General features: G+C 43.1%; 1 protein-coding gene across 3 annotated transcripts in view; it reads left to right on the top strand.

Annotated features, from left to right (window-relative positions):
* Sp1 (transcription factor Sp8) overlaps nucleotides 1-19867 on the top strand; it is a 62612-nt gene that overhangs the window by 15399 nt on the left and 27346 nt on the right. The window contains exon 1 of one of the 3 annotated variants that reach the window (XM_011500102.1): nucleotides 3958-4125. The exons of the other annotated variants lie outside the window; for them this stretch is intronic. Within the exon in view, the coding sequence (XP_011498404.1) occupies nucleotides 4039-4125 (87 nt within the window). The 5' untranslated portion in view covers nucleotides 3958-4038. Of the gene's footprint in view, nucleotides 1-3957; nucleotides 4126-19867 lie in introns of those variants that run through there. 3 annotated transcript variants of the gene reach the window in all.

The raw sequence follows: 19867 nt of genomic DNA, 5'->3' as shown, positions 1-19867 counted from the left end.
CATTGGCTCCGGTTGCTTGGAAATAAACGGCCAACTTCATCAATTCGGTGTCCATACTCTTTGTTTGTTATTTATATTATGACATATTTTGTGTGTGTGCGCGCGCGCGTGTGTGCGCGCGTGTGTGTGCTTTACTATTGGTCGGATTATTAATAGATGTAACAGATAAGATAAATGCCTTGGTCATATAACGGGTGTAAAGAATATGCAGATAGGGCATTGTAGTCGATTCTTGGTAATATGAGATTTTAGATTTATCATTGCAATTTCTCGAATGATAGTTTAATTATAATTCCAGCGAATAATGATACAGTACTGTAAATAGTAATTGTCTAATAAATATAGAAATATCAATAAGGCCAGATCTTATAATATTTCTAATAGTTTGTAATGAGATAATAAAAATAATAACTAGAATTTTCTTCCTGCACTTTGATTAATAATTGAAGAAACTTTATGTAAGATTAAAACCCTTTCAAAACACTCGATTGCGCGATCTTAAATAAATGTTAATGTCTAATGCTTATGGCCAATCAATGTAAACTTGATTTTCAACGTCGATGAGTTATTATCTGAAATTCTGTACAGACATCGCGTGCTCTGCGCGCATACGAAATACAATTTCATTTTGTCTAATTGTGCGACGACATTGACAATTATGGGATGCATCGGTCTTTTTGGCCTTAGTTCGTTCGTACGTGCGCACAATAATTTAAAATCGGAACAACTTCTTTGCCGGTTACCTCAGTTTATGAAACCATAATAATTATGCCAAATAGTCCGTGGGCATATGATTATTAAATCGCGAAATTGCTCGTCCCATTGCACCCATTGCCCAAACATGTATACAAATTGCTGAATTAAGGAGCAGGGAAGGAAGCGGATCCTTCTAATCAATCATGAGAAAATATTTCGAAAGCACATCGCACAGCCGACTAGGAAAGTGTCGAAACGGTTATCCTCGAAGGGCTGTGGTGGTTTCAGAGAGAGAGAGAGAGAGAGATTGTGAGGGGGGGGGGGGGGGCGGTGGGGGGGGGGGGGGGGGGGGGGGGAGACGTAACGGAGCGCGGCTACGCCACTGGCGTTATGGAGGATAATTGGCCTCTTCCCCTTCCGTGCGAGCCTCTATGCATATGTATGCCAGTATTTACGTGTCGTACGAACGCGCGGGAGCGCCTTTGTATGCGCGTGTGCCTCTCTGTGTGTGTGCGGGCGCGCGCGTGTGTATAGGTGCATAAGCCCGCGCGCTCGTTCTGTGTTCCACTCGGCGTGAGCGTCGATGAGATTTGAAATTCAAAGTCCCCGATTAAAAACGCATTAGAATCTCATAATGCGATCTTGAATAGCTAATGTACCTCGGACGTGCAGATTCCGCGTCGGCTCTACCGGCCGAGCGTTTTTATGTGTTTACCCCGACACGTCGGACGGTCCCTTGAAAAAGGAATTCGATCAAAAGTGCTCGCGTGTTGTTTTAATACTAAAATACTTCGTACGGTTCTATGGCGAATATGGAAGAACGAGATTGTTAATAATTTGTCATATCGAGTAATGAAGTGCTCGATTATTCATAATCACATTATATTAGATCTGGACAGCGCTGCATTGTTACGTAACGAAATAATTTTTCCTTCTTTTTTTCTTAGTATACCAGTGCAGAGTCTTATTGTAAGTAGCATAAGTAGGTATTATAACGAATATTGTCTAAGTTTTAACGTGCGCGGCAATATCTGCTAAACTGCCGAAAATTATATTAACGATATCCAAGTACAAATAATCCGTGCCGAACTCTATAACAACAAAGTGTAGGTGAAATCAGCAAATTGGTGCAAAGTCAGGGCAATAAAAGTATGGACGATAGGGTAAGGAATTGTTGGTTGTGGACAGGTCTAAAGTGGATAAACCGAACGATAAAGAGCGACGGTGCTGCCAGTATATAAGCCAAAAAAAAAAAAATAAAACGTGTAAAAAGCCCTCTGATAATAAAGGGCATAAAGTAATGGATGGAAATAATGGCAGGTGATAATGCACGGAAAGAGATTTTTACCAAGTTGGCAGGCAATGTCTTTTCTTTTGTTTTTATTTTACATTTTTTTCTCCATTTCATACCCCACAAATGGGATCTTTTATGTATAACCGACTTTTTTTATCTCTTTCGTTCGATTACTATTCCCTTCCCTCCCCTTATTACTCCATCGTTCGTCTAGACTTCCTTAACAGTGTGGTAGAGCATTTCTCGAAATGTAGGTTCGTTTTATCGAACGCGTACTTCACCCAAAGCCAATTGCGTATGCACCGATATGGTTATATACGTGTACACATATGCACGTAAAATAAAGCGAACGAGGGAGAAAGTTACGCATGCAAATACGTCTATAAGTACTGCTACCAATGCTTAGTGAAAAACATATACGAACGCGTTCTTGTAGTTGCGTGTATTTTGACTTCGAAAATTGTTGGAAGACGTGATAATAGTAGTGCAGGCTTGTAAATTTATTTGTCCCCGTGAGAGTGTATGCAGTCGATATATACAACCTTCCGAGGGTTGATATTTTTATACGTTGCAATTCCTTTCTTCTCTCTTCTGACACTTTTACCAAAAAACTTTTTCGTGACCCTCTTTTCAATACATATTCTTTTAACCCTTCTAGCTCACTCTCTTTCGCTCTCTTTCTCTCTTGCCCCCTCCCTCCCTCACTCGAACAAGTCACATCGTCTCTTTCGCTCGTTCGTTCGCTAACATTGGGCACGCATTTCACAGTTTCACAATTAAAGGACATTCTTCGCACTGTTGTGAGCGACAAAGAGATACGAAGAGAGACGAAAAGAGAGAAAGAGAGAGAGACGAAAAGAGAGAGAGAGAGAGAGAGAGAGAGATAAAAAGTGCTTGTGTGTGTATGTGAATGTGCCGATGTTTAAATATGGATGGTGTGGTGGGGTGGGATTGGGAGGGGGGAAGGAGTGTATATGGAGGGTAGATGCAGGGCAAGTGCGCGCAACTACGCGCAGACTCTAACCGGCGGCAAAGAGTTTGCGCGGTGCGTGTTTGCCGTAGCGCATCGCGAGTAAGAGCGACAGTCACGCTGTGGTGGTGGGGACCCGAGTCCATGGACACGAGCGCGCACTCGCCGTACATGTCCCCCTGGTGGGCTTTACAATCCGAGGGCGTCCAAGGGGGCGTCCACCGATCGACTCGTTCTCCGCCTTCCCGAGCTCGGCCCCTTCTTTGCCCCCTTGCGCACCTTCCACGGCGTTCTCTCTCGCTCGCTCTCACGAGCGCGCGCGCGCCTCCTTCCTTACCACTCGCGCTCGTTCGTTCTCTCGCTCTCTCGCTCTCTCACTCCCGCGCCCGAGCGCGTGCCCTACTCTCCGGCCGGTCGACCGGCCGACCCAATGAGTGTAAGAGAGAGAGAGAGAGAGAGAGAGAGAGAGAGCGAGCGAACGAGCTAGCGCGAGTGGGAAGGACGTGGCGCGCTCGCTCGGGAACGAGGGGGAGGGAGAAGCGGCGCGGAGCCGAGGATCGGCTGCCCGTCAGTCTGTCACGGTGCGAAGAGCGGGAACGACGCTAAGCGGTTCCCCGGGCACCAGATCTCTCTTTTCTTCCTTCGAGCCTTAAACCCGGAGCGCCAGAGGCTAAGAGGAGAGGCGGCTAACTAAGTTGAGCGACGGCCCGGCCTCGTCCGCGTCCACCGCATCGCAGCGCGCGTCCTTCGCGCTCCGGCCGTCGGCCAGCGACCCGAGTGATCTGCACGCGCTCCTTATTATAAGTGAACGGCGCCGTATGCGGTCGCACGCTTCGTAGTCGAATCGCGGACCCTCGGGAGCTCGATCCCTAGAGGAGGCAAAAGAAGTCAGTCGCGAGCCGTTTGGACGCCAAGGACTCAGATAGCGTTAGCGTCCACATCGGCGGCGGCGGCGGCGGCGGCGGCAGCGGCATCGGCAGCGGCAGCGGCAGCGGCAGCGGATAGGAGAACGACGATAACGACGACGACGGCGACGACGACGACGACGACGACGACTGCCATCTGCGAGGACGAGAGAATGCTGACGGACATGACGCCAGCGGCGGCTGGCCAACTATACCCCCAGCTCCAGTCCATCAGCAAATCGCCCGTCCACGGACACGTGGTGAGTCTTGATTCAACCCGCGACCTTGCGACATTGACTCGCGGGCGCATTACCCGATACGTATCTTAATCTCGATCCGCTGCCGAATCTCTTGGATCTCCAGCCTCCGTCGTCGATCCCCGCCTAAAGAATCGGAAGCGATCGCTAATCGATCCTGCTTTAGATGCGATCTCCGAGTAAGCGGGAGGCCGTCCGTTACTGAGGCGCCGAAGCTTTAGCTGTAGGAGTAGTAGTAATAGTTGTCGTCAGTCACTCGTAATGCCTTAACTCAAATTGCCTTTTTAAGAAATCCTCGAGGACTCGGGACTATGGCCCATTACGAGCTATCTTAAGTCCCTCCCAGCTCACCAAGTTTCGCTTTGTGTCGCAAAGCCTTTTTCGGGATTCGTACTGTTGCTCCCGTTAAAATGCCTTTTTGCAAGCAAATGCCGCCCACCAGAACCAACTAATACCCATTTGTTAGCTCAAATTTTTTTTCCTTTTTTTTTCTGCTCCGTTTTCCCAATTTTTACAATTTTCATGGTGCCCGTCGTGTCCACGCCCTTTGTTCACTGCCTTACTTGCTTCTCCGGACGAATTTTACGGCACCTTGAAGAGCAAGTAGACCTCGCACTGGGGGCGTAACAATTAACGAGGCCGCGCGAAGTCTTAGTCGTGGCGTACGGGGCCACATCAGTAGCGGCGATCGTGCACATTTCTCTCTGTTCTTCCATTTTCCCGTTTTTCCATTTTTTCCTTTTTCGACAGCCAGAACGAATGCACTCTCGATGCAGCTATTATTAAGCAAATAATGTCACGCGAACATATCCACTTTCTCACACAATTGGACGAATGGTGGATGATTCTACCACTACGCCTCTATATTGCTTTTTAATACGCACGATTCCTTAACTGAATATCGCCATTAAAGCACAACAATGATTCGTTCATAATGCGCGTTTCTCAGCAAGTACCTTCTCAACGACTAATTACATACAGCATTGATAACAATTGCGCATTCCGTAATGCTATAATAAATACTCCCTGTGCTTTTCACGATTTGTTTATACTTCGAATCGACGAATCCCAGTCCAGTGCTCAGCAATCCTACTCACGCTTCGCGATAATCGTTAAGGGGTCGGATTTGGCAGACCCATATCATTACAAAGCAACTAACCTTCGAACCCAGCTAACGTCCTGGGCGCCGCGACATTAAATGATGTCGCCATAAATCCCGAGCGCAATACCATGAAAAATCTCATCGGTGCTTGGACAAGGAGCTCCGGGATCCAGTCATCCGAAGCACGCGAATCCTTGGCTATTATTTAGTCAAAAGGAACTACGAATTCTGCCAATAAGTCAAGCGACTGATTCACGCTCCTTATTAAGTGGAGCGACGGCGCGTCGCAATTGACTTTTGCCGGGCGACGGCACGTGCTTCTCTAGCGCCCCGTTATACCCAAATAACTCGTATTACTCGAGTTATTATTCGCCCTCGGCTAGCCGGTGCGTCGTCGAGGGATTTCGCACCCCGGCCACGAGGAGCTCGGGGATTTTCCTCGGTGGTCGATTACACTCGAGTCTCGCGCACTTGCGCCCCGACGCTCCGCATCAGGCGTTGATTTACGAGTTGTTGCGGTCGTTGGAAAGTAATCGAATCGGCCACCCCCGGCCTATCCGGCTCATCTAAGTCCCATTGGCCTGAGACGAAAGTTCATGCCAAAGTCAAGGCGGAGCATCGGAAGTGCGACCACGACGACGCACACGTGCTCGACTCGACTCGACTGTGGATCCTCGTCCAGTCTCTACTTGGGCTTTTTCTTTCATTTTGCCGAGGCCGATTCCAGCAGCCAATTTTTAACGGCAATGCCCACTTCGCACATCCTTATCGCGATATTGTCACTCGACACGGCTTGGAACGCCTAGTGTCGACCATGCAGCCTCGCTCGAATGATAATCGAGGGGCTCTGCTCGCCTCAAAATGAATGTACGTACGTACCTGCTCAGTCAACGTCCTTAATATCAATAAATTGAATTCGTTTACTAGAGGCTTGTTCACCCTCGATAACCTCACGCTCCTCTTCTTTCCCAACGCATCTCAATCCCCGTGAAATCGATGCCTTTAACGAAGCGCGCAATTGCATATGCGTGCGGCTTCGCCCGCGCACAGGTACGCGCAATGCGTTATGCTGGGCAAAATCGAGCCTCTTAACCGCATCACCTATGCACTCGATCCAATAATAATAATAGTGTCTCTTCGTGTTGTGTGTCGAGTTTACGAGTGTGTTAGCGGTATTCAAAGAGGTGTGTCGCAATACCCTTTTGGCCCAGAAGAAAGGATCTTTTCGTTCGTGGCCGTACTTTGTCAGCCTTTCCATAGACTCGTGAGCTTGGCGTAAAATATCATCGATTTCGTAGCCAAATGCTCCAGCTGCATGAATTTTCATTTGAGAATTGCCTAATCATCGGATCCGGCTATTCGCGATGCTTTTATCAAAGGCATTTTGTGAATTGAAATTATTGGAAGGAAATGTGTCTTCGTCGTCGTCATCGTCATTACAGCTTCTTCGATCGTCATCGTCCTGGCTTTTTCAGGTTTGGTGCTAGAGCACCCACGTCACGGGGCTGGTTCGTAATATGCCGCGGACAATGTCGATCGAATGTATCGAGTGTCTTCTTCACAGCGTTGAGGACTCCCTTACTGATCGAGCTTTGAGCCGAGGCTCAAAAGGAATCTACCTGTGTCCTGGCCGAGCCAATTATTTATCTGATCTCTTTTGTATCGTGCACTTTGCACCACTTGACAGGATGCGTGGGACGCAATCCGATGCCTATTTCCTTTCGCCACCCGACTCCATCCTGTTTTTTCGGCCTGGAAAAACGTTTTTTCGCCCCCGTCCTTTTTCATTATCCGTTTCTCACGAACGCCGCTGCTACTGCGTTTACGCGTGGGTCGTTAAAAAAAAAAACGTAAAAAACAAAAAAGAAAAAAATGTTCGCTACGTGACAAGATGGGGCGCTGTCTTTGCCTTGGACGGTGTAAGATTATACAAAAAAAAAACTCTCTCTCTCTCTCTCTCTCTCTTTGTGTGTGCGCGCGCGTGCGTATATGACTATCACGCGCGCGCACACACAAAGAGAGAGAGAGAGAGAGAGAGAGTTTTTTTTTTGTATAATCTTACACCGTCCAAGGCAAAGACAGCGATGATACTCTGACAGATTATGCCTGACAGCGGTTTCAAGGAACAGGACTGCAGTATCGCCTGGTAATTAAAAGTTAGTGGGAGGAAAACTAGAGATGGAGCGATGGGGTAGGTACGGCCGGCCGTCTGATGCGAACTATCGGCACATTTTTCAACGGGAGCTCCGAGCAAATGGCTACGCAATCACTTTTTTCAACTGCTCATCGTCCTGAGACGCGCGATTGCGAATGATCGAGTGGCTCATCATTTAGAGCTTCCAGGGAGCTTACAACTACCAACTGTGAGGAAGAGGGCGAGCGAGAGAGCGAGCGAACGTCGTTAAATCTACGAACGTTTCATGTAGATCGAGATCGAGCTGATCGCCTCGTCCTGGCAATTCACGACGAGTAGCCATCGCGCGATATAACGAGATCGACGATAAAGCTCCCGTTAGGCGCACGTCGTCTATTGGAGCGATCCGCCCGAGTCGTGCAATATCCAGCCGGGCTGGGCTCCTCGACGTAATCCGACCCTCTCCAGGAACTGGCGCTGGTGGCCGCTCGATGCTGCCGCTACGCGACCGGGTCATCCAGCAGAGAGGAGCCACGCGCATAATCGGATTTCCCACTGGGAGGCGCATTATCGCGGCGGCTCTCGAGTGCACGAGCTCGAGAACTCAGCGGTGCGCTGCTCTGCTCCCCCTTTCCGGGCCTCCGACGACGACTGGCGCGTCCCACTGACATTCTCAAGTGCGACAATGGGCTGGCAAGCGGGCAGGCCCAGGGCGCTTAAAAGGACATTGTGGCCTTTTTATGCCGCCTAAGAGGATTTACCTGGAGAGGAGTCCTCGACCGGATGTCAAGAGCACGTCGGCCTAATTTGTCAACGCGCGGTCATTGAGGCAGCCGCTCCTCGGCGCGTCTCTCTCTCTCTCTCTCTCTCTCTCTCTCTCTCTCTCGCGGCTTCGAAATCACGTGCACGTCACGGGGCCCACGGGACCTTTTTGGCGAAAGTCCGTGGAGAGATTTTCCGTTCGAATTCACGCGGCTCCCGCCGTTGTTTTCATACAACACTCGTCCCAACGAGTCCAAACATTTTTGCTGCCCGGAGCCGGTGAGCGTTAATCATCCGCTTAAAGTCCCTCGGCTTTCTCTGCCTCGGCCTCATTGTCGATTCGTTTAGTTAAGTAGTTTTATTGGGTCGTCGCCCATTCATATTAAAATCCGCTTTCGTTAATAATCGACGAATTACAATGATGCGTTTAAACTTTCCAAGCTCCAGGGCTATACATTTGCCAATGTTGTGAGACGCGATCTTTTCTTCTCATTGTTGACGAATGCAACGAATTCCTCTCTTTATCCGTTATGTGTCGTGTAATGTATTCGAAAGTGAATCGGCAGCGAGCGACTCGTCGTTGTTCGGCGAAAAATCGTGCCCATTCGCTTTGTCTCTGGGATGTAAATATTTTTACGCTCCGCTGAACGGCTCCCGATAAACTTGAAAACTTGATGGGCAGGAGGACGTTTAGAAAGTGAAAACTTTGAAAGCTGCGAGATTGTCTAGGATATATCGAATCAATGTTCGCTCATCTGTACATCTTTGCATTGACTAGGTTTTTATTTTTCAATTAAAAATTTTTTATTGCAATTATTATGATCGTTTAATGCGCAGTTAGTTGGCACTGTACTTAAACTTCTTTTTCTTTTTCTTTTTCTTTTTCTTTTAACGGCGTATTATCCTATTAATAGTAGACAGTTAGAGGAGAAAAGTATCTGAAGAGAAAGAAAGAAAGATAGAAAAATGTTGCAATATGAATGCAAGAGCGTTGAAATAGAAAAAGTAAACACTAAATTTACTTACTCGTGGCTATGCTGTAAATTTTCTTTATCTTGTAAATTGAATAAAATTTCATAACTGCCTCGGTCTGTTTAACCGTAACTTTATCCACGTAATTGTCATTGTGTATAGTAAGCCCAAGCACGCATTATTCTGCATAATAAGTTTGCACATGAAATATAACTGATATTTTTCGGCATTAATTGGCAAAGAAAATATCTTGGGTGAATTTACTTCATGACTCTCTGCTCTACATCCTCCACGTACATATCGTGCACGAACATGCACACAATCTTATATAATCTTACCTATTTTTTCAATTCAATTTTATCGAGTAATGCACAGTGGTCGCACAGCGAGACTTCTCGTCTGAAATATCAATTTCATTGAATAGATAATTAAAGTGTTGTTTGTTAAATTTGCGCGTCATTGTAAATACAGACAAACCATCGCTAGATACTTGTTTTTAACATCGCAGAATCGATGCACCGAGCGTTTGGATAAATAAACATAGACTAATGGTACATGAGTATAAAGCAAATAATTTATAAGGCTTGTCAAGAGTACAATTGAGGTGGAACAATAGCAATGGGTACCACACAATTTGATCGTTTGAAATAAAAAAAAAACTCAAACCTATGAATTACATTTTCGTCGATTTTGCATCTAGGCACGTGCGCGCGTGTATACACGCACGCACACAGAGAGAGAGAGAGAGAGAGAGAAAAATGCAGCCAATTACTAGATACCCGGCTTCTCTCTCTCTCTCTCTCTCTCTCTCTAACTTGCTCATTCACTGACTCGCGTATGAATGCACACAATCTGTCCTATTTTTGGGCTGCTTGTCGTCCTCGAGAACTGGCGAGGAGTCGTGCACTCATAAGGCGCTGTTTGCACCTTTGGGGACTCCCAACTGTGCCAGATGTTCGAGGTGACAAAATGGCCGTCAGACTGTATTCGATCCGACCTGCTCCCTCGTCTCATTTCTTTTTCTCTCTTATTTTTTTTTTTTTTTTTTTTTTTTGCCTAATGTGGCTGCCCTTTCATTCGTGGTTTCCCGTCACAGGAGGAGATTTTATTCGGTTAGTCTTGGCATTATTTGCTCGGTGACAAATTCTTTGACAGTGTTCTCTGCCTTCAAATATATTAATTCGAGGTGTGTTTGATTATTAGTTTCTTTTTTCTTTTCTTTTTCTTTTCTCTCTCTTTCATTTCCTTTCATAATGGCGGATATAGCGTGATGATATTATCTATGCCAAATGTCACATATTAATTTGTTTTATTTTTGATACGTTTATTTTAAAGAAATCGAAAAATAATGAAAATATATTAATTGGCAATTAATATTAATATTCAGCGTTTTACATGATCTTTCATGAAACGGACAATTTACAAAATGTTTCACTAAATAGCAATAATTTTTGGTTGGCGAAATAACTGCTACTGATTTTCAATAAAATTAAATTCGCGTAAATAATTAAGATTGCCGATAACTATTGCATAATCAAATCGATATTTACAAATACGATTATTGTTGTATAAATTTTGAACGATACGCAACTCCTTATATTCTTTATATCAATTTATAATAAACATACTTGGCTATTTTTTAACAAATCGGCATAATTGTTTATTTAGCGCGGCCCGTGCGTGAATGTCTCCTACTTTTCCGTTCCGTGCAATATCTAAACTAATTCAATATTAAACCCCATTACTCTTTCGTAAATCTCGCTCCTTCGCTCAAACATTCCATTACTTTTCGTAGTTTGCCATTAGGGCACAATGAGCAATTCGGTCGGACAATATGATCGATGGCATTTAATGATACGCTAGTGAAAAGGCTCGTGGAATGATCAAATAAACTGTCGAGAGTCAACTGATGCAAAGAGATCGAAAAGTTGAAAGTGTTTCATCTGGAAAATTCATTCTTGATGCTCCAATCGTTTAGAAAATTGTTTAAAATAAAAATTAAATTAAATACAACTTTTAAAAATTAATGCAACTGCTTGAGAAGGAATGAAACGTATGACGTTTAAACTCATCAGATGAAATTCCATCAATTATGTTTGAGAATAGTAAATTTTGTCTTTTGAAAACATCACTTATTCAACTTCTTCAAAATCTTCAAAATCTTCTGTGAATGAAACTTAAAAATACATATTACCCAATTTCAATCTATCCTCTGTTATGTAAGTATGTTCGGGCGTGGGTGTGCGCGCGTGTGCGCATGTGCGTGTGTGTAGGTATTTAGCTAGGTGTGTAAAAATAATATGGGCTCGGTGTTCCGGGTGTTCTGAATTTTACCTCTCGTTTCTATAGCGCAACAGAATTATTTACAAAATATTGCAATCATCTTGTCTCTTGCAATCATGGTCTCAATATTCTATAAAATAAATATGATATCACTTTTTATCATCTGATTATTTACCTTAGCATTTTTATGTTTTCAATGGGATTCGATCGGAGAAATGAAGTATTGCGGATCAAAAATAGCGACATTCGTAGCTTACATCAACATTAGTTGACTTGATAATTCGGTATAAAGATGCGCCAAATCTCAGAAGAACTGAAAAACAAGTGGGAAAGCTGAATCTTGACACGGATTTTGTGTACAAAAAACCTCCCACATACAGTTTATGAAACTACAACTGAGGCTCTCATTTGCCTTAAGTGTGCGTCTACAACGAGTTAAGCGGAGAATTACTGCAATTCACCGAGCTATAATACGTATGGGCAGAGATACAGAGATACAGAGATACAGAGAGACAGAGAGAGAGAGAGAGAGAGAGAGAGAGAGAGAGAGAGAGAGAAAAGAGACGGTAGATTCGAAAGGGAAAGCACATGGCGTAACTTATGTATCGTACCAGACACGACTGGCTGAACGAATTGGGCAAAGATTAACTCGAATTGCCGCGTAAGGTCGACACTTCGTCGCCTCCCTACGATCGCTCCCTGACCTCTCGCCACTCATCCTCTTCGCGGTTTTTCTCTCCACCTAATTTCCAGCTACAGGGCACTCGCAGCTGCTTAGCTTATCTCCTTGGTATATGTAAGAGCTGCCGCGCCCTCTTACCCATCTAATTACATCTTTCGATGAGCGCGTACGAAGGATGGACCATTCGTCAAATGGGCCATTTCTAACGGATTATATTTAAATGAGGTAATTTCCGTTCAACCGCGACTTTCCACATTTAAATAATTGTTACGGATATCGTATGGAGATGGTGATTATTTTGATTATTCATATTATCACCATCAACATCATAATCATTAACACAATTTTTGTTATTTTCATTGTTATCATTATAATCATAATTGCCATTTGGATAGTGGTAATCATTTTAATCACTAATTTGAAACTAAATTCATACTTCTCACGCGATATTTGTTTTGCAACAATGATTATTATTATTATTATAATTGTTATTATTATTGTTATTATCATCATTGTTATTATAATCATTATCAATACTATCATTATTGTTATAATTGCTATTATTATTGATATTATTATTAGTGTTGTTGTTGCTATTATTACTATTATTATTACTATTATTATTATTATTATTATTATTATTATTATTATTGTTATTGATATAATAATATTTATTATTCAACTAATCTTGACGCTCGATCAATCGTCCACATTATAATGGAATAGTGAAGCAAATTATATAAAATTTATATCATAATGAAACTACCAGCTGCCATTATAATTCACTGAAAGTACTTGTAAAACATGAAGTACTTTTAATGCGATGCATATACTTTAAATATTTTCATGTATAAATGAAAATGTTGAATCTTTAGTTTATTTGTAATAGCAAATGTTAAAATACTTTCATTCGATATATGTGCGATCGTATGTGCGCGCGCGTTTGTGTTGATATACACGTTTTATATGGGACAGATGCAAGTATGAGAAAATCTAGTATACTGAAAATATTTGATTATTTGATACTTTTTTGCATCACGATATTGGTACCCATATACCGCCGGACTTTATTTTGAAGCATTTTAACAGTAATGAAGTACTCTTGTAGTAATTATTTGTATTGCAATATCTATGGACAATTATTGCCTGTACAACAATAGACAATTCTATAGATGGCATTGGTTGAATAAAATTTTGTAAATTTAGGTTGCATTTATTTTTATCTGAACTATTTCATTTCTCTTTTATTTATCTTAAACTTTCTTGCAATATGAGCATTCAATAAAGCATTGTATACAGCCAGCATACATATATATCGCAGTTAACGTAAGAAATTCTCGGTTTATTCGTATTCGACAAGTTATGCAGTATCCTGTCATAATTTTTGTCATAATTTATTTATCACTAAATCTTCTATTTGTACAGAGTAACATCTGAAATTAATTATCATTAATCTTACTTCATTAAAAATTTATTGCGCTTTTTTTTTCTCCAAAATAATGGAAAGAAAAGAATTTTACAATACCGGTAATAATGTCGTACAAGTTTCATTGCAACTTAATAGAATAATGTTGTTAAATACGCGACTGATAAGTAATTGACAGCATCTATTGCGTAATGGAAAAGAAGAGTGTTGAGGCTTATTGTTGGCGATAAAACTTCCGAGTAAAGCAGTGAAAACAAAAGAAAACTAGAAAAAATAGGCAAAAAAGGCAAAGAAATAATAATATCACAGAGCAGAATAGAGTCGATGAGAAAAACTGTAAAAAAAAGAAAAAAAAAGAAAAAAAAAATAATAAACCAGTGAAAAATATATCTAGGGTTACTTTATGATAATAGATCGTTGAATGGAGCCATTAGGCCGGTTTTCGCCTGTCAAATTAATAAAAGCATAAATTCGTCATCGGAACATTACTTGCTTGAACGTAAATACGTATTTGAGAAAGGCGCCGAGCTAACGAACGTCCGTTATTTATTTGCCATATTTATAAATAGTGCGGGCCGAAGGGTTCGCGCGTCCTATTCGTCTTCCTTCGTCCTAATATTATGACTCGCGTGGTAAACACGGCCAAGGAGCAAATGGATGAGCGTACAGACGAGTAAGGCATCTGGAAGGCTGGAAAGCAAACGTCAGTGCGAAACGGCTTTAATGTGAGAATGTAATAAACCCAAAGCGTCGGCATCATAAGAAACGAAATCAGCCTCCAAGTGTCAGGGTATAGAGTGACGGGGTCGGTGGCGGCGGTAATGGTGACGGCGTTGGTGACGGCGGGTCAGGTTGGAGAGGTACCCCGTAAAAACGCTTCTCGCTTACGATTCGCCGCTCAGGATTCGCATGCGCTCTTGTTCTTACATACCAGTCGAGGGGGAAGCTGTGCGCGTGCGACTTAGCGGGGGGTGCCTTCGTGCCACCCGCTGAGCGAATCAAAACAGCGCGTTACCGCAACGCCTGAACTGAGAATCAGTCAGTCAGTCAGTCAGTCAGTCAGTGAGAGAGAGAGAGAGAGAGAGAGAGAGAGAGAGAGAGAGAGAGAGAGAGAGAAAGTGTGCGTATGCGTGTGCGTGTGTGCGTGTGTGTGTGTGTGTGTAATATTCTTTAGTTGATTTATCGGGTCGATGATATGGCGCGTCCGATTGAATTGGGCAGCCCTCGTCGTCCGAGATAAAGAGAGGAAGACGGATCGAAGCCCGGTGTGCTGCTTTGGAAAAATTGGCGCGCGGTCCATTGTTGTATTGTCGCCTGGTGTCGCTCGATTGCTTGGAAATGTCGATGAAAGCACCGCAGAGAGAGCTGTTGATATTGATCCGGGACTGGAATTCAGCGCTCGTCGAGTGATGAGTGCCGCTGTTATATCGAGTAGTTGGGCAAGGCAATTTTTTTGATAAGTCGTTTAAATTATAACGAGCTTAACTTGTGTCACGAGTTAATTTACTCTCGCAGTGGGCCGTGATTATTGTTACACGGTCCAAGCTCGGGCGCTAAGAATATTATTCATAATTATACCAATAATAATACCATTAATACCAATAATAATAATAATAATAATAATAATAATAATAATAATAATAACAATAATACGAGTAATAATACGAGTAATAATAAGGTTGACTAAATGCGACGATTAATATTGTAGATGTTGGAGGGTGATAGTGGTTGGGCCGCGGCCGCGGCGGCTTATGAAAAATAGCCCATTAATTCAAATTTCATTCAGAAGAGTAAAGTTGGTGGCTGGGATAATTCATCCCCGACAGCCTTCGATGTCTCGAAAATTATGATATTATTTAATCTTGGAACGCGCGGATCTTGATACGCCGAATAGGCTCAATCGGTCTCAATCGGAAGGCCACGTAAATGCGCTTTCGACGTCACTCCGGTCGATATTACCTATTTACAAGAATACAGCAAAAGCAAAAAGAGACGAAGGGCGAGCAGCTGTTCCGACCCATGGCGATGTGTCCCGCAATTGATAAAGGATCAAAATGGTGAAAGGGGAGGGAGGAAAGCGCATGGACGCGCGGTCCATAAACAACTCGTCAACACTCATCTCGATATCGCCGATACGAAAGTGAAGGAAAAGACGGGAAAAAAAGCCGGCAGGCGGCCAGGCTCGTTACACCTCGCAAATCCGGAGGACGGAGCGGCGCAGCTGTAGGAGCAAAACGGCCGCCGAATTCCGAGAGGCGATTCTCGCGGGGATCGCGAGAGGCAGGGTGAAACCGGTTGGCAGCCGCGGGTAATTGCTCTCGACCTTACCCCGATAACCGGCGGCCCTAAAACTATCATTATACGTGTACCTACCGTTCGCGCGCTCGGGATTCCCGCAGACGAGGGCCAGCGCGGCTGATTCGAGGACGGGAGCGTGCGGAAATATGTCGGGCGCAGGGACACGTATGCCGCGGGCAGGCGCCTAAGCCAGAATTCACCAAAATCATCATCGGGTAAGGAGCTCCGACTCGCTGCAGCAGCGGACCCGACGATCTATCTGCCCTCCAAGGCGAAGGAATGCAGCACGTACGTCGGTGCGCTCACTCTCATAGCCTCCGTGGCCCGTCATTATCATCATCATCATCATCATCATCATCATCATCATCGTTATTATCATTGTCATTGTAATTGCCGTTATTACTATCATTATCATTATTATTACCATTGTGGTTATATCGAATTGATAATCATTGTAGTGGTCGTCATTAACGGCCTAATGCGCGTCATTGCACTTGCGATATCGCTCGTAATAACATTTTCTCCCTCGGATATTGTCGGGGGTGACGGACTTGTCTATCGGCTCTGTGACGTCGTTTAAATTACAATCATTCGATTGCCTAAACTCACCCTCCAAATAAACCGTTTTTCGCTGCTGCTGCAGAGGTCTGCGAATAACTTTTCGAATAACTTACACTTTTAGCATTGCCTATTTGACTTTGGACCTCGTAATAACCTTACGAGGTAATAAATATTTCGCGTTGTCTATTTTCATTGAAAGTGTGCGTGTATTTCGATCACGTGCATCGATCGAAATCTCATAGAATAAATTTAGACTCGGCGACTCGGCTCATGAATAATCATCATCACAACTTTATCGATATCGCTTTGTACGAAGAGTTTTCTTCATGCTGTGCATTGCAAATACCTATCGATATGACCAGGTGCGTGATAAAAGTGGTAGAAAAAAAGTAAACGAAAAAAAAAATAGAAATAATTCCTTTTAACGATTAAAGTTTTCCTTCGTCACGTCGATATTCCTAATTACTTATGGACGAAAACAACAAGCGAATAAAGTGTGCAAATAACAAGTGCCACCGCTTTATTGCAGCCGCGAGTCTATCAGTCGTCGCCCAATTCGGCAGGACTACAAATAAGATGATGAACCTGATTACGTCCGAGCTATGAGCGACATCCAGGCGTATTTACATGTTATTCCTCGGCGATGCTCGATAATATTCACACCCTGCCGGGCTACTAGGATTAACGAGTGACGTATTTTCCCGACGGTCTGGCCTCGTGCGACTGTAATAAGCGAGCGGCTAAATATTTATAAGCCCCAGTCGTGAAACCCCACACGAGCCTCGTTATACTCGAGGTCGTCGTTCTGCTTCTATACGTGTCGCTCCTGCGAATACCTGTCTTTTTCACCTCCGCTAAGGTTGATGCAAGAGAGCGCGAGGGTGCAGAAAGCAGCGACAGAGTGTGTGTGTGTGTGTGTGTGTGTGTGTGTGTGTGTGTGTGAGAGAGAGAGAGAGAGAGAAAGTTGATTGGGATTGGTTGGTGGTGGTGGTTGGGGTTGGGGGAGGGGGGTGTATAGAGGAATATGGAAGGGAAAAAGGAAATCGTTCGTCGCGTGCGCGAATATGGCCAGAGAAGGAGGCGAGCGTCGGTTAGCATAATTGAGGAACGACATTCTCCTCGCCGAATGCTCCTTCTCGCGCGTTCTACCTTCCAGCCTCCTCTCCCCCCGGCCGACCTATCTCAGTGCCAGGCTTATACATTGACATTTGCTAGATATTCAATTGGCTATTTCCGAAGTTGCGTCGGAACGCGAGTACTGCTCGTGCAAATACACGTGGCGAATCATTGAGAGGAGGCAAGTACTCATTTAGAATATTTTCAACTCTATACTGACGCGAGTCTTACTTCATAAAGAGATTTCTAAAGTGCTTGAGCTTTTCAAATATTCTCGATAAAAATAATGACGAAATTCCCAATGTATTTGCAACTGTCGTTACAACACTCTATCGCTATATTTATCAATACTTATTCAGTTAATACCTTTTATAATGGATCTATAAATTTAAACAAATACGATATAACACACATCATTGATATATTTATAATGCTCTTGCGGTATGTAGAAATGCATTTTTTTACGATATTTCTCTCATGTGTAAAGCGGTCTCTCGAGTAACTTCAAAATCGTTAAATTAAAGCCCCGAGCGATGACTTAATAGACTTATGCGCTTTTACGATTCACCTCTACGTCCAAGCGAAATTGTCAGCCCCATTTAAGCAATTTAAGATAAAGTATTCTAATTATGGTAACGACATTTTAAAAAGAAGCGTTTGCCGTGTTTGAACAAAAGATAAATATTCCACTATCGCGTAGATCAACGCGAGAGCTTGCGCAACTATAGTACACTACAGTGTGCTACTTATTAAGTAAAGTAGCGTAAAATATTTTCGAGCCAACCTATACAAAACAATTAACTATTATTTCGAAAAAGGCTCTCTCGGTTTTACCGTTTCGTTCACAATTAGTAGATGCGTTGTTTGAGGTTCAGTTTTCGATTTTTCACTTTTACGCCAGAAAGTTATAAGAGCTGTAGAAGGATTTTGGACATTCTATGATGTAATATTATCGTTAAGCTATTTCACAACGTAATTATCGACTATCTCCTACTATTAACCAACACTTATGCTCCAGAGCATTCGATTTTCAGTTTATATTTTCCATTTTATCATAATTTCAATATCTTTAACTCTGATTATATATTTTCTGAACTACTTCGGCCTTGATTCTACACTCCCATTGTGATATTAAAAAATCATTCAACAAGAACAGCATTTCATGAGCAAATCGCGCCACCTACGCGGAGGAAATATCATTAATTATATGTGCTTTGGACTTCCATTTTGATATGGCGATGAGCGACCGTTTCAATTATAAATAAACGCAATCCTAAGGGACGTTGAATTTTCATGATATCAGTTATGATCGAGTAGATTGTGAAATTAAATCGCGAGCGTGAAATATCGCAATATCGTGCTTAATCTGCGAAAAAAATACGAAATATCGCAAGCCCATCATCGTGCGGACGCACAGTTATATAAAATTATGAGAGAGAAACGCTCGGAAATTTTCCTTCACTTCGTGTCGAATTGCGTAACTCACTGCGCACAAGCTCATTCGCGCGCGCGCGGTCTCGCACGCAAAATCGACTGCATCAAAACTCATCCCGTTACACAGGCATTACTCTCTTAATATTGGATTGGCGCCATCGATACTTTTTCCACTTTTCTCACTCGCAAATTCCTCGAGGCGATGCGTCGCTCTCGACTTCCGCAGTGCGCTCACTTATAATAACCCGTACTACGGACATACCAAAGAGCTCCGCGGCTTCTCCACTTAATTCGCCCATATCACGTCACGCTATAACGTTTATTTAGTGCAAAAAAAAAAAAAAAAAATCGGTCTGTGTATCTTTACGCTACCCCGGAGCCTCTTTGCGCGCAGTTTCATGATTTTTAAAGCGAGCCTCTGCCGAGTATCGAATCAATCGTCAATGCGGCGCGGCACGTACACATTTTCTAGCTTTGCGCTTCCATCTTTAATGCTCGATCAATTTTCAAAATCGATGCTCTATTTTTACGTAACTTTATTCGCTTTTACGCGATTGTCTGCAAATACGTACATGATCATAGGCAATCGCTTTTTCTTCTTCTTCTAAATTATACATGCTAACGTATTCTTACACTTGAGATTTCAACGATTAATTAAGTTGCTCAAATATAGGACTAAATTATTCCATTGCCGTTTATATTCTGCTCTTTGCCCCTTATATAAATCACTCTATGAACTTTTTTCCCCTCTTTGTTGTATATAAGAAAAGAATGAAAAAAGCAAGAGCGAACCAATATAATGAATATTACTTATATTTTCCTATAAAGTAATAGTAATATTTGTATTTAAACATTCAAATCGTTTCATGTTAATATGGAGTACAAATGTGGCCCAGTGATATAAGATAAATAATAAAGTGTGCATTATGATTTTAATTTTACAATTTTCTATTATTAAGCAAATTTTCGTCTTTG

Source organism: Ceratosolen solmsi, unplaced genomic scaffold (assembly GCF_000503995.2).
Source record: "Ceratosolen solmsi marchali unplaced genomic scaffold, CerSol_1.0 scaffold41, whole genome shotgun sequence".
NCBI lineage: Eukaryota > Metazoa > Arthropoda > Insecta > Hymenoptera > Agaonidae > Ceratosolen > Ceratosolen solmsi.
The sequence above is the reverse complement of the archived record's forward strand: the minus strand, read 5'-3'. Positions and strand labels throughout refer to the sequence as shown.